This window comes from Solanum stenotomum, chromosome 2 (genome assembly GCF_019186545.1).
Source record: "Solanum stenotomum isolate F172 chromosome 2, ASM1918654v1, whole genome shotgun sequence".
Taxonomy (NCBI): Eukaryota; Viridiplantae; Streptophyta; class Magnoliopsida; order Solanales; family Solanaceae; genus Solanum; species Solanum stenotomum.
The window spans coordinates 3348438-3368742 of NC_064283.1; the positions used below are offsets into that span (position 1 = coordinate 3348438).

At 32.3% G+C, this 20305-nt stretch overlaps 1 protein-coding gene across 2 annotated transcripts; it reads left to right on the forward strand.

Moving 5' to 3' along the window:
* Positions 1 to 11313: 11313 nt before the first annotated feature.
* Positions 11314 to 20242, forward strand: LOC125855033 (uncharacterized). Of its 2 annotated transcripts, XM_049534675.1 has the most exons (16): positions 11314 to 11493; positions 12216 to 12594; positions 12688 to 12913; positions 12992 to 13237; positions 13342 to 13457; positions 14108 to 14206; positions 14322 to 14409; positions 14738 to 14967; positions 15411 to 15595; positions 15724 to 15923; positions 17681 to 18013; positions 18127 to 18228; positions 18430 to 18727; positions 19140 to 19288; positions 19384 to 19668; positions 19861 to 20241. In XM_049534675.1, the coding sequence occupies exons 2-16, from the start codon at positions 12296 to 12298 to the stop codon at positions 20056 to 20058; spliced, it is 3054 nt and encodes a 1017-aa protein (XP_049390632.1). In that variant the 5' UTR covers positions 11314 to 11493; positions 12216 to 12295; the 3' UTR covers positions 20059 to 20241. The 2 variants fall into 2 exon arrangements, with proteins under 2 accessions (XP_049390632.1, XP_049390631.1); XM_049534674.1 differs by lacking the exon at positions 11314 to 11493 and having other exon boundaries at positions 19861 to 20242.
* Positions 20243 to 20305: the final 63 nt, after the last annotated feature.

Consider the following 20305-nt stretch of genomic DNA (forward strand, 5'->3'; position numbering starts at 1 on the left):
ATGTGACCTGTTTTATATATCAACATGTAAAACTAGGTCACAAAAAGGGAAATTATATTACTAGTACTATATGATCAAGGAGTGTGTAGTGAAACGGAAAAACATATCTTAGTACAAAGTGTTTCTCCCTTTAGGACCTAATTATAAAATTCAAGACTAGTAAATTTCGAATAAATATATACTACTACTATATCCAACTTCCTAATCCAATAAATTTAAAGTACATAATAATAGTCATAATCAATCAATTCATGGTCCAGTGATTATATATTATTTCACGAGGGATAGATTAAGAATTTGAACTTTAGGGGTTCATATTTTTTATGATAACAACCTTAAGTGCTAATGACAGAATTTGGAACTTAATATTTATGCATAATTGTGAATATCATGATACGTATATAAGGTTTGGATCAAAGCTGCTACGTCCGACCCTACATTCCATCATGGGGGTCCACCTCCATGACCAACACCAGGGCTATGGCCAGGACCTCCTTCTTCTGAAATATTAATATTGCCATGCATATTGTTATGATCATCATGACCAATATTGTTGAAGTAGTTATTCTTCACTACTTTTCTATGGCTATTTTCTCCATGATGGCTAAATATTGTGTTGTTGTTCTTTTCTTTTTTCAAGAGTACCCTTCCCTCACTCAACAAAATCCCATAAGAGAAGAAGATTAATGCTAGGAAAAAAGCACAAGTGTATATAATTTTTGGTTGAGCCATTTCTAATTAAGGAAGACTAAAGAGTAGTGATAATTCTCTCTTTGTACTTGGGTTGGTGGTAGGTATGAATATTCTTGAAGGTGATACTTGAGGTATATATATAGAGGCAAGATGCTATAGTTTAAGAGCCAAAAGAGCTTTTGGAAAGTATTAAAAAGACAACTTATGAATAGAAGGGGCAAATTAATGGGTTGAGTCCACATTTAATTTTGAAATTGCACAAATTACCCTTAAAAAATGGGGAATTTTAATAGCTTAGTTGGTTGGTTATGTTGGTGAGAGTTCGATTCCTCACATTGTAATCCACTTCTCCACCAAAAAAAAAAAAACCTTAAAAATGTGTTGGTTTAATTCTCTTGATCAAAATGAGTCAAATTAATAATTTGATTTGTTACGAACATAACATGTCATATTTAACTCAATTACTCGCTTTTCTTTGCAAATTGAGGGTACACATAAAGATTTATTACTTATAATCTAAAAAGATGCCCTCAAAAATGAAATTTCTTCTCTGATTAAAGGCGAAAGGATATCGACCAACTAGTGTAGCTCCACCATTGGTTATCCCATCTACTAATTTTACATGTGCAAGCTAAGCTACCTTATTTGATATTATTTGATCCTATGCATACACACCGTCCATCTTGAGTTGAGCAAATAATACCCCCCACCCCACCCCTTCTCAAATAAACACACAATGTTGTGCATATATGTTGATTATTTTAAACAAGTTTTTTATAATTAGTAACTATGTTCAATAATTGAGATCATATTGCTTGTTTTAAAGAAACTTTCAATAGTGCCAAAGTTGTGGGAGTGAACAATATTTAGGCATTTGGCACTATCGATTAATTAATTAAATAGTCGTCTTTCCAATCGTTCAAATTAAAAAAATAGTTAACAAAAGTATAATATATGCATTCGAATATAAGTGGTAAATATTATTGACTATTTGTATAAAGATTCGAATTTTGGTGTGTTTTGAGCAAGTTTTAGACGGTACGTTAACGTTAGAGTGGAGTTTACTTATACAAGAAACCACCCACTAACTTTTATTGATATAGACATTTCTGGTAAAACTCCAATATATGAAATTTTGCCTGCATAAATAGTACGTCCACCATACTTTGTACTATAAATTTCCATGTGCATGCTCATATAGTCAACTTTTGGTTCATGCACCCCATGAGTCAAAGAATCCTTTAAAATGTGTAATTTCTTTTTATAATGTAATAATTTTCCCTTTCACAAGATATTATAGTAACTCATTAGGTAGAAATCCTAAAAAAAAAAAATCGTAAGAGTGGTTGAGTTGGTGTTGCAGGTGATATCTCATAAGGGAGTTGGTTAGCGATCGATTTCCATCTTGTTAACGTCTTCTTAGTCGTGTTCGTCGCATCGTACTACCTAGTTTACTTGTTTTTCTTTTGTGCAGTTTGTGAGCTATGCACCGGAAGAATTTAATCATAATTGGCACTCAAATGATAGTGACGGAGGATTTAGGTCATAATCATTTCTTTTTTCTCAGTCGATGGGCGAATTATTGAGTCTTAGTTCAACTTTTTTTTAACTTCACTTAACCAGTCAATGATTGTTGTTGAGCTCATTTATCATCTCTTAGAAATGAAATCTGTCTAGCTCTCCTACCAGGTTCCTATACATTCACTTTAAACTTCTCGAAAACATATATTGCCAGCTTCAGCCAATTTAATTCATTCTATTTCCACTTTCATTACATAATATTTAAACTCAGAAAAATTATATATATCTAATCTAGATTATTATGTAACAAAAAACTAATTATTATTGACTTTAAAAAATAGATTTTGATTCCACTATTAAAGCACTATAAACAAATTTAAGTGGGAGCAACAAGTTGTACTTGCCTATAGTGGAATAAATTCATAGTGGGTACTAGGAGATCACAAAGAGGTCATATATTTTCCCAAAGATTCCCTATTAATTTGAATATTTATAATTTTAATATTAATTTATTTCCACTTAAAGGAAGATTCTTCAAGAAAGAAATGGATCTTGCCTAGTTGGCTCCCAAAGTTGGGGAAGTTGATCCAACACTCTAACAACAAAATCCAATTACAACTGTTGAATCCCATAAACAATGGACACTTTTTCTCTATTTTTCTTTTAGGTATATTAAATTAAATTCATTCATATCTTTTTTCTGTTTCCATCATGAATTTTGTTGTTGATAAAGATATGCACTTTCCTAGGTAGCATAATTAATACTCATAGCCCGTCAAAATAAATAGTCTGATGCACAAAATATCTCGTGTATCAAGACATGCTTTCATGTCTAGAGGTCACATAGAGATAGCTTTGTTATTGTAGGTGTTTCTTCATTATTATGACTCAAATCCAAAATCTTTAATTAATGATGAAGGAATCTTATTACGTAGTCAAATGTTTCTAAGATTACATAACCCCAAGTGGCCTTGTTTTTTTTCTTTCTATTTATTTTTAAACTTGGAAGGGGGTGGATTTTGTTGAATTGAAGGTTGGGAAATTAGGTTAAGTTGAATTTTTAGGCAAATAGTCCAATGTAGAAGCACTTTGGATGGTTGCTTTAGTACTACTAGTGTCCTCATTACCTTTTAGATTTATTTAATTTTTAATTAAAAAAAAATTCATTCGATGCTCTTTTCTCCTCTTTCGAGCTATCAATTAGAGGCGAGGTGAGGCGAGACGAATGCATAAGTTCAACTTTATGAGTAGACTTGAAATACTAATTTATTACGTTCAAAATTTATCATTTATATTTATTTTGTTATTTATAACATTAAATAAGTCTCCATAAAAGCACTTGGTTAATTGGTCTGAATTCGTCCTTTTCTAATTCATATTCAATTTTCCTGGCATGACCCTATAAATTTGTTTTCAGTCGGAGCAGCAAGTAGCACAATCTAATTCTACTTGACTAAATTCGTGCTCCTCGAAAGGAAAAAGTTTGCTTTTTTGGTGAGAAAGGAAAAAACCAAAAAAGAAAAGAAAAAACGACTCCGATAACCCGGGTCAAACAAATATGGACCGGTTCAAATGCTTAGCCAATCAATAATCATTTGAAATAGTGGACCCAATCCATAGGCCCAATGACTGAAAAGACCAATGGGTTTTATGTGTACAAACTTTAATTGGACTAGGCCCAAAATTTCCTTTTCTGACAGGCCCAAAATTTCTGTTTTGCAGAATGTTACCAGAAAAGATATTAACTCGAACTTATTAATCAACTTCAAGTATTTTTATAAAGGAAAAATCACTCACATATATATTTAAGAGATAATATTACGGGTTTTAAATCTACTTTTTAAATATTACTACTTATAACATTTTAATTACGAGCTATAACATATCTTTTTTTATTTATTAAATAATTAGTCTTTTTATAACTATATTTTATAATGTAATTAATAGGTGATATAAATAAAATTAAAATAGAGAATCAATCATAATTATCTAGTACACATTTGTAGGGATTTTTTACTTTTCAAATACACTTTTTTTTACTGTCACACATCAATTATCCACCCCCAACCACGTTTCTATCTATTTCACACGCTACCACAGTACCCCCTTCCCCACCCCCAAATTCAAACGGTAGGAATTCCTCTCCCACCATATTCATTATCTTCTTCACTGTTCAACCGTAAATCTCTCTCTCTCACCACATTCTTCTCTGTTCATTCAAAAGAGAATCAAATATTCTTCAAAGTACTAAGAAACTAGATAAACACGTCGAAGAACACTCTAAGAAAGAGACCTAGTAAAAGCGAGTTCTAATGTTGAAATCGAAGCTTCAACTTTTAACATATTGATTCAAACGCCGCCGACTAACAAGAATGCAAATCCAACAAGAAAGAGTGTTACCCCTCAAAAAAAGAATCAAATTCCAAAAAAGGAGAAGAAAAAAGAAGTAAAGAAAATTGGAAGTCCTCTAAATCAAAAGGGACAAAAGAGAAAAGGAAAAATGGTGGAACCCCCTTCGAATTCGATGGAAGTATGGAAGAAGCAAGAACGATGATGGTGCAATTAGTGTTTTTATTACATGTTTGACATAGTTGATTGCAGCTTAGACTCTTAATTATTACATATTTTTTAATTTTTGGCTAATGTATATTTGTTTTTACTACAGTTCTTGACAACAATACAATATGCACTGTTTTACATTGTCAAATTTATTTTTTCTAGATTTATTCCAATTGGATATCAACTTCATACAATTTTATTTTTAATCTGTCTAAAGTTTTCAAGTTGGATACCAACTGTATATAATTTGGGAATCAGCATTCGCCAGATTTTTATTGGATTTTAGTTTTGAAAAACACCTCATAAACATAGTATACAAGAATTGTATACATCGTTACACTTACGTTTTTCGAATGGATAACACATTAACTAGTCTTTGGTTGGTTAATTTTGTTAAAATATCAATTACATCTTCTTTCTTCTAATTTTACAGGGGATACCAGTTGTATATCAAATGCCTATCAATTGGATATCATGGTAAATAGTTTTAGTTTGGATAATTTGATTTGAAATCTCAATTACATCTTGTTGTTTCTATTATTGCAATGGGATATCAATTGGAAACCAAATTGACACCAATTTTCAATTACATGAATTAGTTTTAGGTTGACTTACATTGTATCTAATTGATCTCCAAATTGAAAATTAAAAATGACACTAAATTGATGTTCAATTTGTATACAATTGGTATCCAACTTGAAAATTTAAGATAAAAACTAAAAAATAAAAAATATATGAAGTTGGTATCCACTTTGTATAAATCTGGGAATAATGAATTTACAATGAAAAACAGTGACCATTATATATTGTTCTAAAAAAAGTAGCAAAAACATTTATACCTCAATTACATCTTGTTTTAATCTTTTTCAAGTGGGACACCAGTTGAAACCAAATGAATACCAATTGAAAATTACATTAGTTTTAGTGAGACTTCGATTGCATACCAAATGTATATTGTTTCATATTTATATTTGACATGATTTTTTCAATCGATTACAATTGCATAACAGCATTACTTGATCAATTTTTCACTATATATTTGAAAAACAACGAATAAACAAAAATAAGTACTACACATAATGAAAGTTATGAAATTATAATTTATTAGCTTAAAAGACAAAATAAATCAAAACATGAGTTTGTCACAATTATAAATTATGACTTTTTTGATACATGGTAATTTGAACACGTCTTTCTGTTGTGGCCCTCTCGACGAAGTTAACGCATTTACTAGACCACTATATAGGCTGGAAGATTCATAAATAATTTCCTTCATCTAAAAATCATCATATTTGCCTGTTCCATATAAAACTGTTGTGTCGGTATTAGAGGATACAAAGTAAAAATACATATGTTATGTCAGTATACAAATTTCATACAATTTTTATGTACAATTTTTCATACATACATGCCAAAAGTCATCACTTATTCATATCAGAATCATGCCGCTATAATACCAAAATAAGATCATTTCTAACTATTAATTGTCATTTACTAAATAAACAGTATACCAAATTCATTTCATTATTATGCCTAAATCCATTCTAAATAGAATGCCAAAAAAAAAAGTTCAATCATATCAGAATCCCGACAACAATTTTTATGCACACATTTCATATCTATTTCATGCCAAAAGTCATCAATTATTCATTCCAGAATCATGCAAATATAATACAAAAAAAAATCATTTTTAAATATTAATTGTCATTTACAAAATTAATTTCATTATCATGCCCAAAATTCATTCCAAATAAAATGCAAAAAAAAAAGTTCGATCATATCAGAATTGTACCCAAAAATATTATCAATTGTCATACATGTATGGTATAACTAGTATAGCAATTCCAAACAATTTTTATGTATTTTTTAAAATCAGTAACGTACCAAAAAATGAAAAATGATTCAAACAAGAATGAACAAATTCAATGTTCATACCAAAATCTAACAATCTACATAAAAAAAAAAACGCGATAACTAAAATTATTATACACAATTTCTTTTTTATTTTTTTCAGTACCACTGTTCCATATTTTATTTTACGTTTTATTGGTAATCGATCAAGAAACTTTCATTCACAATTTCATAGCATTTAAACTAAATAGAAAACATTTACATATTATTTATAGAACAACTTTCACATCTAGCAAACATAAAAATCATATTTGTATCTTATAGCTATAGTTTGCATAATTGCACTCCATAACAAATTTATGTTTGCTATGGAGCTATTAATCTGTATATTTCAGGATTCATTCAAAGCTATATAATTTTATTTTCTAAATAAATTTAATAAAAGGCTGTAAATTATGTTACAAAAAAGGAAGACAATCGCTAAACTCACGCAAAAAGATCTCTTTTCTTCTATGACTTCTTCATCAGTAGTGACTCCATTGTAACTGGGTACACGTTTGCCTAGAAATTTAACACCCTGAAAAGTAATACATATACAGTTTTACTCAAATATACATATATACATAATTATGACTTACTGTGTATAAATATGACACAAATACAGTTAGCGAATTGTATAAAATAAGATTTAATTCAATCTATCCTATACAAATTTTATAAATAACATTATATATTATACAACATATTTCAATTGTATAATCGTTTATATTGTATATATAGTGAGATTATTGTACTTCTATTAATGGAGAAAGTTTGTGTATTAAGCCTAATGGCTAAAAAAATACAGATCTGTATAAATAAACATATAAAAAAGTACATATAGTCATTCTGTATAACACTAATTTTATCTGAATATAACATAAACATGTTTTATATGGATATTATATATTATACAAAACATTTCAATTGTATAATTGTTAATATTGTATATATGGTAAAATTGTTATAATAACTACTGTTATTTATACAATGAATTTGTATATTAAACCTAAATAAACAAATAGATATATGGAAAAAATTTACAGAGAAAATATAAGACTAATATACAATCATAACATATACAAATTAATGATTATACAAATACCTGAACTTCTTCGTGTTCATCTTGCTCCAATGAGCCAGAAATAATTATAATATACAATTGCTTTATACAATAAGTTTGTATATTAACCCAATGGCTAATATACAATTGTTTTTCCTTTCCTTTTCTTACTTGAACTAGTATCGTACTGATCTTTGTCACCTCACTCAACAATTTCAGATTACTTTCATTTTGCACTAATTTCACCTAATCTGACTGGGTCATTCTTAAATTTGGATTTGATGTCTTTAATTTCTTTGAATTTGGCTATTGAACCTGCAACCTCTCCAAAATCCTAAGTTAGACCCAAGGAAAATGATGGTGGTTCAACAAAAAATTTCCCATGAAAATGTATACCTCTTGTCAATCTTGTCGGTGGAGTATGTTCATCCATTGTATAAGTGAAAAATCTATATGGATTATGATTCCATATGAAAGTTAAAGAAATAAGGGAAAAATTGAAAAAAAATAATAATCGATTTAGAGGTTTTGGCGGTACCTGAAATTTTTGAAATCGCGATTGAGAGCGTAGTAATGAAGATTTAAAATTCAAATTGATTTTGTGGAGAGAATTTAGGAGAAACTGAAGGGTATGGAAAAGGGGAAAGAAATGAAGTGAATTGTATAAAGGAAATGACTTCTGTTTTTTTTTTAATTTGTGGGACTCGTCAGTAGCAAGATATGTGAAACTGTAGCTATTCAAAGGAAATAAATGAAACAATAGCTATATTATTTATTTTCAATTAATAGTTTGCTATTATGCACAATTTTCCCTTATTTATATATGCCAATACAAATAAAATTTTGGAAAGAACACTAACCTAAAGAATCCCATCTACCAGCATGCTTTATTAATACTGACTACAACACAGAATATTGAGAAGAGAGAAACGGTAAAAAAAATAAAAAAATCTGTTTGAATGAAATTAAATAAGTGAGAGAAAATATCAATAACTGTTTTGAGCTAAACAAGAAAAACAAATATTCTTTTTTGTTAGGACTCTCCAATATTTATGACTCTCCAATTTTTTTGTCTCCTATTAATTATCATTAATTTTTTCAAATTATTTACTACCAAAAATATCCGTTTTTACTTTATTTATTTTTCAAACTAATTGGTTTTTACTATTATTTTAAATCATTTTTTAATTTAGTGAAATGTTATAACCTGTAATTGTTTATTGTTATAACTTGAAAGATAAAGAATAATGTCATAACTTATAATTATTAGTCCTAAGTATGTCAATTATAAAATTTTCACTTTTATAAAATAGGAAGATTAAATTAATATAATTTTAATTTTCAAAAATATAGAGTCAGTTATTTCACCAAATACCAAATGCGAAAAAATGGGATCAATTGTTGAAAAAATCTCTCCTATTTGAAATTTTCATATTTATATATCGAAACTAATTCCAACCAAGTTATAGTTGCATTGCTAACAGCCTAACACGTTAACTTAAAATTATCTTTTAAAATTACTCTTATCTTTTTAACGAAAAACAAATAAGTGATTTTAACCCTTATGAAAAAAAAGCAAAGTTCATGTCATGTATAAACTTATATGCATGCAGATTGAAGAAATCATGAATTATTTCCATACATTGTAGCCAATAATAATTTGTCATTAAAAGTATATAATTAGATGCAGCGTGTAGGTTACACGGAATGCTTTATAATAAACACTACGTAGTTTATTTGCCACCAAACATATTTATTATTTAGTGTATACTAGATAACTAAACTTAGCAAATAAATGAATAAGGATTTCTTTTAATGTTTTCTTTCTGTTTTTCAAAATCGTTTAACCAATTTCGACCAATAATAGGGTTGTGGTAGGATTGAGATTTCTTCATCCTTAACAGAGGTATTAGATTCGAGTCATGAGTATAAATTTTATTCCTTAAATAATTTTTTTGTAGTAGAAATTGAAATTAATTGACGATCAATACAAATATCACACTTCAGGTGAAAAAAGAGGGGCTATCGAGCCCTACTTATGAACTTTGACTTTGAAAAGTAATGTCAACTCATATCCAATTTGCAAAAATCTTCTTTACTATGGTTTATGTATTAATTAAGCAAGCTATTATATTTAATGCATGGCTACTTTAGGTTTATTATTGTTGGTATGTCCAAGTAGCTAGACATATATGTAGAATTTATATGCCTATATATATATGTCAACCGCATTAATAGCATATACATTACTAGCATTTAAATGCAATATATATGTTCACGTTGACTAACAAACGTTAGTAGATTTAAGTCAAAGGAGCTTATTTATATTAATTAGAATTTGGCTAAGATTCAAAATTTTAAAGTATAACACGAAAAGTATATTTTTTCTTCTTCTCGTGTTTGAAGTTTGATTAAATTTAAATTTATGTACATATTGATTTCTAAAAATGACGCTTTCAACATAATTTTTTTTCACTCTCATGAGTTGATCACTCAAGTCTTGAGAGTTGAGACATCTAGTTGGTTAAGAATAGAAAGATCCAAATCGACTCACTATAACCCATATTGATTAGTATATGTTGAGTTTGAATGAACAAAATTATTTTTCTTGAAAAGCATTTTATATTACAACTTATTTTTGGATCATTTTAGTTTTTAATCATTGAACATAAATGAAGGTGACATAGTACATTTACGTGTTTTTCAAAATTTAAAAATAATATTTCAATTGCTTGGTATTAAACAAAGTAAATTGAATTGACTCATTTTCTATTACATTTTTAAAGAAAAATTAAATGAGTGAGGAAGGGAAAATGTGGGAGGGAATTATAATATGGCAAATCGAACCCTCACCAATAAGGTGGAAGTTCAGCTAGTCAACCAACTAATGTACTAAGATTCTCTATTTGCTATTACATATACTTTTGATCACGTGGGCGATTTTATTGAACTAGACATTCCTAATTTTATCGAATAAAATGACAATTAAATACATTGAGATACATAGTAACTACTAGTTAACCATGCTATATTTTCCTAACAAATGTTTGCGAATAAAAATGACTCTAATTAATAATTTAAGAGTACAAATTTAATCGACCATGAAATGAGAAATTGAAAAAAGACAAGCACACCCATGGTGGGTGTGCGTGCATACATCCAAATTTAATGCTAAGACGAGGGCTATTTCTCATTCCATAATGACATCTTTCGCTCATTCATTCCATCCGTTCAAAAACTCCTTTTTATTATTTCTTATTAATAAAATACGTGTCAAGTTAAACATGAATAAATAAAGATGAACCGAGGAAGTATTAAAGGGAGTCAACAAAATACAGCAAGGGACCACGTGTCTTATATCAACTAGTTCTTGAACCGTGCATTAAGCTACGTGGCGCGCGAAAATCCAACAAAATCTGAAAAAGCACAACTCTGGAAAAAAAAAAAAAAAAAAAAGGATGTTTGCTGCACAAGTTGCCAATCACAAACCAATCTTTTTGTTTTTTTTTGGTCACATCACATACACACGACAGTCGTTAAAATTTTACAGTTCCCAGAAAATTTTCCATTTTGGCTTCTGTCTCTATAGTGTTAAAGACCGGACATTTGAGAGACGGGGGTTGTGGGGTTTTTGTTTTTTTGGTTTCTTGATTAAGGAATATGCTTTGATTCCTTAAAGAAAAATGGTTTCTTAAATATGCTGATGTCTGTTCCTTAAATATAAAACAGACCCAAATACTCGCTTTTTGCTCTATTTCATCAATCAGGTAATAAGTTTTTTCTTGTTTTTATAGTTCTTGAAGATAATAATGAAGTTGTTGTTGACAGTTTTGGTGATTTGTTGTTTGATTGATTCATTATGTTTCAGTTTTTGGTTTAAAGATTTGTTTTTTTCTTTCAGCATCCCCTAGATTTGGTGTTGAATATAGGAATTGATCATTTTTTCATTGAATTATTGTTCCCTTTTGCTAAATTTTGAATCTTTATTAGTGGTTGCCTATGTTGTTCATACTCTGTGTGTTGGATCCTCCAAAGTGCATATGAGACTATTTCAAAATTAATACTCCTCCGATTCAATTTGTTTTGTCTTATGTTTCTTTTTAGTTTGTTTAAATAAAAATGTCTCTTTTCTGTTTTTGGCAACACTTTAGTTTCAACTTACCATGTGACAGGTTTAAGATTACAAGATTAAATAGCATTTTTGTACATTTTATATATATCGTACAAGATTCAAAAGTATTTTTTATTTTCTTAAATTCCATATCAAGTCAAAAGCTAACAAATAAATTGAAACGGAGGGAGTACTTTGCTGAGTAGTTTTCAATCTGAGTTGTTAAAATTTGGTTCTGTTAGAAGATTGTGCATCTGCAAAGATTGTACTTTTGGCATGGTTTTCAGTGTCAAGTTGATTATGAATTGGGGTTTGGATACATTTTGCATCGTGATTATTGGGGCCAAAATGATGTACTGTATTTTCTCTTCTATGCAGTTGGTTCATGTGAATTAGAATTATTCATTGGGAAGAACTTTTATCCAGCAAAGTGGTGGGAATCTATTACTACTTGCTGAATGGGGTCTGATAAGCAGTCCAGTGGTCTGCTTGATACTCTAAAAATGGAGACAGTTAGGACGATCTTAACTCATTCTTATCCTTATCCACATGAACATTCGCGGCATTTGGTCATTGCAGTGTTTGTCGGATGCTTATTTTTTATATCATCAGATAACATGCATACACTTATTCAGAAGTTAGATAGCAATATCAAGTGGTGGTCAATGTATGCCTGTCTGCTTGGATTCTTTTACTTCTTTTCATCTCCATTTATAGGGAAGACAATCAAACCAAGTTACTCAAATTTTAGTCGTTGGTAAGTATGTTCTTTCTATATCTGGCGTAATAACTAATCCTTTTAGTTAAATATATTGATGAAACTGGTAATGAGAGGATTGTGTTTTTGCAGGTATATATCCTGGCTACTTTTGGCTGCTCTATATCATCTTCCCAGTTTTCTATCTATGGGAGTAGATCTTAGGATGAACCTGTCTTTGTTTCTGACCTTATTTGTCTCATCCATTTTGTTTCTTCTCGTTTTCCACGTTATTTTTCTTGGGCTTTGGTATCTTGGCCTTGTTGCTCGCGTGGCGGGAAAGAGGCCTGAGATCCTGACAATTGTGCAAAATTGTGCTGTAAGTTTTTGGAACACTGTGTAAGATGATATAAAGTAGTTGGGGTCTTTGTGACTTATTTCTTCATCATCTCTTTAGGTATTAAGCATAGCCTGCTGTGTGTTTTATAGTCACTGTGGCAACCTTGCTGTAGTAAGGGAAAAGACAATTGGTCAGAGGAATTCTGGTTGGTTTTCATGGTGGAACAAGGAAGAGCGGAACACTTGGCTTACAAAACTCGTAGGCATGACTAAGTTGAAAGACCAAGTCTGCAAATCTTGGTTTGCTCCAGTTGGGTCAGCCAGTGATTACCCCTTTTTGTCCAAGTGGGTCATCTATGGAGAGGTATTGTCTGTCACAGTTTGCGTTTCTCATATTTCCAACTTGATATAATGGAGGATCTTATGTTGCTGTTGCCTCTTTTTTCTTTCTGAATTTTGACCTTTCAGTTGACTTGCAACGGGTCATGTGCACAATCGTCAAATGAAATTTCTCCGCTATATTCATTGTGGGCCACTTTTATAGGCCTCTACATTGCAAATTACGTTGTGGAAAGGTCATCAGGGTGAGCAGCTTGAATATTTGTTCACATAATAAAGTCCTTTTTTGGTGGTGTCTTTGCCTGCGAAACTGCTGCTAAAGATGCAGATCTTTAGACATCATTATGATGTTTGCTGTACAGGGTCCAATTGTGAAAAATGTGGTCTCTGTGCGAGAACTTTTGAGTGAGCAATTTCTTAGATTAACATATTAAACAAACAAAAAAAAGAATTCTTCCTGGATTGTACGATATTAGGAAATCTGTTCTACTTCATTACTTACCTGAGACCCTGAAGATTCCAGAATGGATCAAGGGGTTAAGTTTGCCTTCACCATGGCATTAGTTGCTTGCCCCTTATTCGTCTTTACGGGAATATCATTGAAGATGAAGAGCTTCTATGCTTTGCTTGTGATGGCAAATGTATTATAGTGTCATTATAGAAAAGCAAGTCACCCATATTCTGGTTGCTATTCTGACTGTGCTTTAAATGGTACCTGGTGGGTTCAATTTGGCACAACAGCCTATTCAAAATTAGAAAGCTTTCTCTTGAGTAAATTATGAGCATAGTTTTATTACCCGACATTATTCTGATTTTACCTGCTTGGCGTAAGTTGTAAGCACCATTCTGCTAGAGTTTCTTGTCTGCTAACAGTTCACACTATAATGATTAACAGATGGGCTCTTTCACGTCCTTTGTCACTCAAAGAGTTCGAGAAATTGAAGAAAAAGCAAACGAAACCTGAGTTCTTGGATATGGTTCCTTGGTATTCAGGGTATGTTCTTTCGTTGTGCCTCTTACGTCTCCCCTTTTATCTGTGGGGCCAGTATTCTGTAGTGAAAAAAGCTTTATCAATCTTCATAATAGAACACTGGTTACTGGAGTTGCAGGACATCTGCTGATTTGTTCAAGACAATGTTTGACTTACTGGTCTCTGTAACTTTGTTTGTTGGACGCTTTGATATGCGAATGATGCAGGTAACATATATGATGTTCTAAATTCCTTCAATGTATATTCAGCTAGAGTGAAGTTCCTATTGCAATAACTTATGAGATGCTGCAATCTTTATTTTTGTAAAGATTTTAGAAGGGTCAAGGCTCAAAATGTTCCTCCTTTTGATAAAAACTCTGCACATGTTAATGAAATGACAAGTGTATAATGGATTTGTATTTTTGATGATAAAAGACAACATGCTTGATAAGTAGATTAATTATTTCATGAATTTAATTAATCTGGCTAATTTATTCGTGTGCTTATAATGGACTGGGTTGACCTTATATTGTCCTAAAATTCTCCGATGGTTAGGCGGCTATGAGCAGGGTTGAAGATGGGGCTAAGAAGGAGGATCTTTTGTATGATCAGTTTAGTGGGAAGGATGGTCTGTGGTTTGACTTCATGGCTGATACAGGAGATGGTGGAAATTCTTCATACACTGTGGCTCGGCTTCTTGCTCAACCTTCACTCCGGCTCCAAGTCAATGGTTCAATGCGTACTCTGCCACGTGGAGACATGCTTCTTATTGGGGGTGACCTTGCGTAAGATCCTAGTTCTCTGTATACTAGTAGTTTGTCTTTGCATTATCCTGAGATATTCTGACAGACTCATCTTATGTCTCAAAAATTAAGATAGTCCAATTAATTACACTGAAAATTGGACGGGCATCTTCAATGTAGATACTCTAGTACTGGCCATTATATCTAGGAAATCAGTGCGGAAGCAATTTCATTTCTTCAGCATTTATATGCATAAATGTCCAATCCACTCAGTTTTGGGTGTAATATGAAGCAAGCCATCTGTGGTGCTGATACATATACTTTTCTTTCTTTTTGTGCCAGAGAACTCTATATGTTTTGCCTCTTTATTCATTTAAAGGAAAGCTGTTCTGCCTTTTCACTTCATTTAGAACTAACAACAGCACGACAGTATGCTGTTGAATTTGTTAAACTAATAATTATTTATATTTTCTCGTGTTGCATAGATATCCTAATCCATCATCATTTACATATGAGAAGCGCTTTTTTCGTCCCTTTGAGTATGCTCTTCAGCCTCCTATGTGGTATAAGGAAGAGCATATTGCTGTAAGTAAGCCTGAATTGCCTCCTGAAGTGGATGAACTTAGGCAGTATGATGGACCTCAGTGTTTTGTCATCCCCGGAAACCATGGTCAGTATAGCTTCTTAGCTTGTACCTCGTGAACTTCTTCTTATTTCCTTTAGTTTCAGTAAAGCAGTATGGCTTCTTTAATCTTGATTTTTTTTTTATAATAATCGAAGTCCATTTGTGAATTGCAGACTGGTTTGATGGGCTTCAGACGTATATGAGGTACATTTGTCACAAGAGCTGGTTGGGTGGTTGGTTTATGCCTCAAAAGAAAAGCTATTTTGCGCTTCAGCTCCCCAATAGGTGGTGGGTATTTGGTCTTGATCTTGCTCTCCATTGTGATATTGACGTATACCAATTCAAGTTCTTCTCAGAATTAGTGAGAGATAAGGTATGTCCTCTCTGCTATGAGCATAGTCGTCATGTTGCTTTTTGTTATATCTATATTGTTGAATATTGGAACATTGTCCCAGTTCAAATATACTGCTATTAATTAAAAAAGGTGGATGCTTTATGCAGATTGGTGTTAATTGTTTCTGAAGTTCCTAATAAAGAAACTATAATCTTTATTATTTATGGTAAAAAATAATTGTCACATTAGTAGGATTAGCAATGACTGATGATGATCTTTTACACGTGTACAATTGAGCATGATGCTGGTCCAGACTTCTGCAAACTTTTCCCAATAGTGTTCTCAATTGATAGGAATAATCTAATATTGTTAAGAGAGACCATTAGCTACCTTCACCCCTAGCCACCACAACCAACTTCCTCCACCACCATTCACTATCACGACCGTCCATCTCTACTACCTTAACCAACTTTACGACCATCCCCACCATTAACCACCTATACCATCAGCCATCACCATTAACAACTCCCACCACCAGCTTTCGCCGCATATCACGAATAAAAACCACGTCCAGCTATACTACCAGCCATCACCGCACAATCATCACTTTGGCCCGCACCCACACAACCTCCAGCTGCCATCACTGCTAGCTTTTAGAACATGCTTCATGATACAAACAGATTTTACAACACCACGTCAACTAAGGTTTTCTCTAATATTCTCATGATATATTATTCAACTGTTATTTTTAAAAATACGTCTACATTTGTTAGTTTTTTTATAATACAAATTATACACATTGAGATGATTAAATAACAAAAAGTCTCAATTATTCAGCATTCAGATTTAGTGGCAACATCTTAGTAATTAGATATTTATTCATATTCAGACATCTGAATCTTAATAAATATAAATGAAACCGCAGTTTGTTTGTGTTGAGGAAATGGTGTCCTGAAAGAGGTTTAGTTCACCGCTGGGCTAAAGCCAAATACTGAAGCAATATTAGTTGTTGAAAGTATTGAAGTCCGTGGTATGGTTTAATCGAGATACTTTTTCTCTAGTCGGACTTCAAAATCATGGTATGTGTATCAGTTGTTCTTATTCATTTATTCTCTTATGATGAGAAGATCTAGAATTGCCTTGTTTCACTTAAACTTTTTATCAAACAAATATAAAGGAAAAAGAAGTTAACCCTCCTCTCCCCCCAAATTTTCAACTTCTCCATGAGAATAATGTGGGAATGCTTGTAATCTGTCATTTCAAGATGAAGGTTTCTCATTATTGGTTCTGAGTTCCGCATACATTTCTTATGGATTATAATTCCATGAAGTTTTTTCTTGCTGATAAGACTTGAAATTTATTTTGCTAGTGTGTGAATGGTAGCACTCAATTAAAAGATCTTAACAGTGAACAAGACCTTGACTAAAGTGTTAGGGATTCATGTATCTATCATGTCTTTTTCTTCAAGCTACTGATTTTCGATATGAAATGAAGATTATCAAGCTTATAGCACAATTAGTGATTCCCAGTTTTTGAAGCCCGCAGAGTTGGTTTACAGCTGGTGTGTGGGAATTCTAGACGTAGTTGATTAAGGGATCCAATGCCTATATCATTCCTTTGTGTAGGCTTTTATATAGTTTCGAAATGTTACCTAAGCTCCTTATTGGTTCTTTCATGCCTTATTTCTCTTTCTATTTATGAAGAGAAAAGAGAGGGGATTATGTGAGTTTTCTTAAATATGCAAAGGATTTGTTTACTGAAGGTTTTAGGCCTTGCTTAATTGATGCTCTGTTCAGGTCGGGAAAAATGATTCTGTGATCATTATGACGCATGAGCCTAACTGGCTTCTTGATTGGTACTTTGACAATCTGACTGGAAAGAATGTTACCTACTTGATACGCGACCATTTGAAAGAAAGGTGTAGACTACGGATTGCTGGAGATGTGCATCACTATATGCGGCATTCATATGTTCCATCAAATAAGCCTGTTTATGTCCAGCATTTACTTGTCAATGGTTGTGGAGGTGCTTTTTTGCACCCTACACATGTCTTTAAGAATTTCAAAGAAGTATATGGAACATCATACGAGACCAAAGCTGCTTACCCAACTTTTGAAGATTCAAGCAGGGTAAGGAGTTTAAAATTTCCTTTTTGAAGGTTTTCAATCAGATACCTACCAAAAAAACAAATTTCTGGTCAGATATATTATTCAGGTGCTTACATGCTTATTAACATTTGCAGATTGCATTGGGCAATATATTGAAATTTAGGAAGAAAAACTGGCAATTTGATGTTATTGGTGGCATGATATATTTCATGTTGGTCTTTTCTATGTTTCCACAGGTAATTTGTATTCTAGATTTTTGATCTGTTCTTTTAGATTTGTTGTAAGCATCAGTTCCCTCGCTGCCTCATGCCTCCTTAGGCTGTAGTATGTTAATTTGATGTTTTTTTGAGCAGTATATAGTATTTTAACTTTTCTAATGAACCTAAGATGTATTGCTGCTGGGCAAGAATGACTAATCATTTCCCATCTGCTTCTAGTGTCAGCTAGATCACATTTTAAAGGATGACACCTTCTCGGGTCGCTTGGGAACCTTCTTTGGCACAGTGTGGGATTTGTTTATGTATATGCTGGGATGCTCATATGTATCAGCAGCTGGTGCTATATTACTTTTAACAATTGCAATAGTCTTTGTGCCTTCTACGGTGTCTTGGAAAAAGAGACTACTAATTGGGATTCTTCATGTGTCCGCACACTTGGCTGCTGCCTTGATTCTCATGCTCTTGATGGAATTAGGTGTTGAAATATGTATTCGGCATAAATTACTTGCAACTTCAGGTGAGGTTTTGTTTATTGTCTTCAATGTGTGATTCAGTTGATTTGTCTCCTCTTTAGTCCAGTCCATTCTCGCCGTTCTGATTCTTAATATAAGCTCATTATCACATGGATTTGCACATATGTGACAGCAGAGTGCTTAAAAGTTCTCAGCTAATGCATGGAACTAATTAGAACCTGCTAGAAATGCCCTCTCACTGGCATGTCCCATCTATTGGATACAACGCATTTATAGTACAACGTGCAAGCAAATAATTTATTTTTTTGACTTCAGAATGATAGTATACCTTTTAATTCTGATTGATAGATAGCTTCTCTGGGCAACTAGTTAAATGGAATTACTGAACTCAGCCCTGATTTCCTGTTTCTTTGAATCCTATTGCTTTTTGTTGAACAATGTAACTTTGTAATCCAGGTTATCACACTTTATATCAATGGTACCAGTCTGTGGAGAGTGAGCATTTTCCCGATCCAACTGGCCTTAGGGAACGTATAGAACAATGGACATTTGGCCTTTATCCAGCATGTATCAAGTATCTCATGTCCGGTTTTGACGTTCCTGAGGTAAGAAATCCTATGATAGGGGATGTTGCTTCATGACGATTCAGTTGCTCTGTGATATTTCTGTCTTCCTCTAATCTCATGCACACAAATTTCAGGTAATGGCCGTTACCAGGAGTAATATTTGCAAAAATGGGATTGATTCTCTCTCCCGAGGGGGTGCTGTCATATATTATGCATCAGTCTTCCTTTATTTTTGGGTCTTATCAACTCCGGTGGTTTCTTTGATACTTGGAAGCTACCTGTACATTTCCATCAATTGGCTTCACATACATTTCGATGAAGCATTTTCATCACTCCGCATTGCAAATTACAAGTCATTTACACGGTTCCATATCAATACCAAAGGCGATCTTGAAGTTTTTACCCTTGCAGTCGATAAGGTGAGATATCTTTATTAATCCCAATAAATATAACAAAAAGGAACACGAACTCACTGTCACTGCTGAAAGAATCTTCATAGCCGATCCCAGCTTGTTGGGATTGAGGCGGAGTTTGTTGATTGATTTTTGAAGCTTTCTGTAAGAATACTACTTTTATATGAGCTATTTACACTTAAATGTATGCTTTTGCAGGTTCCGAAAGAGTGGAAATTGGATCCAAATTGGGATGGGGAGTCGAAACAGCCACAAGAACCAAGTTATCTCCAGAAGTTCCCTAGCAAATGGAGAGCTAAGGTCTCTCAACAGGACCCTGTAAATACTGTGCGAATAATTGATCATTTTGTCATTGAACAGAAAGAAAAACCTGATTCAGAACTATCGAACGGGTAACTTAACCAATGAGGTGTTTGATTACTAACTCATCTAGTGTCATCCTGTACAAATGTTTTAGGTTTAAAGTACTTAGATAGTAGTTGATATACAAGAAGTTTTCTGGGATAGCAACAGGATTGCGAAAGGCAAACATTTGGGTCATAGTTTAGTTAAGAAAAGAGAAAAATTCTTGTTAGTCATTATACTTTTCTTTTAATTGTACCACTATTCTCTTTTAGGCAAATTTGTCTATTGTCTTGTAATT

Bases quoted from the DNA above. Each gene is read 5' to 3' on its own strand.
- LOC125855033 (XM_049534675.1), top strand. From the start codon at position 12,296: ATGGGGTCTGATAAGCAGTCCAGTGGTCTGCTTGATACTCTAAAAATG. The intron at 18,014-18,126 runs GTAAGGAGTTTA...TAACATTTGCAG, and splicing joins CTTTTGAAGATTCAAGCAGG to ATTGCATTGGGCAATATATT. The intron at 18,728-19,139 runs GTGAGGTTTTGT...TTTGTAATCCAG, and splicing joins TAAATTACTTGCAACTTCAG to GTTATCACACTTTATATCAA.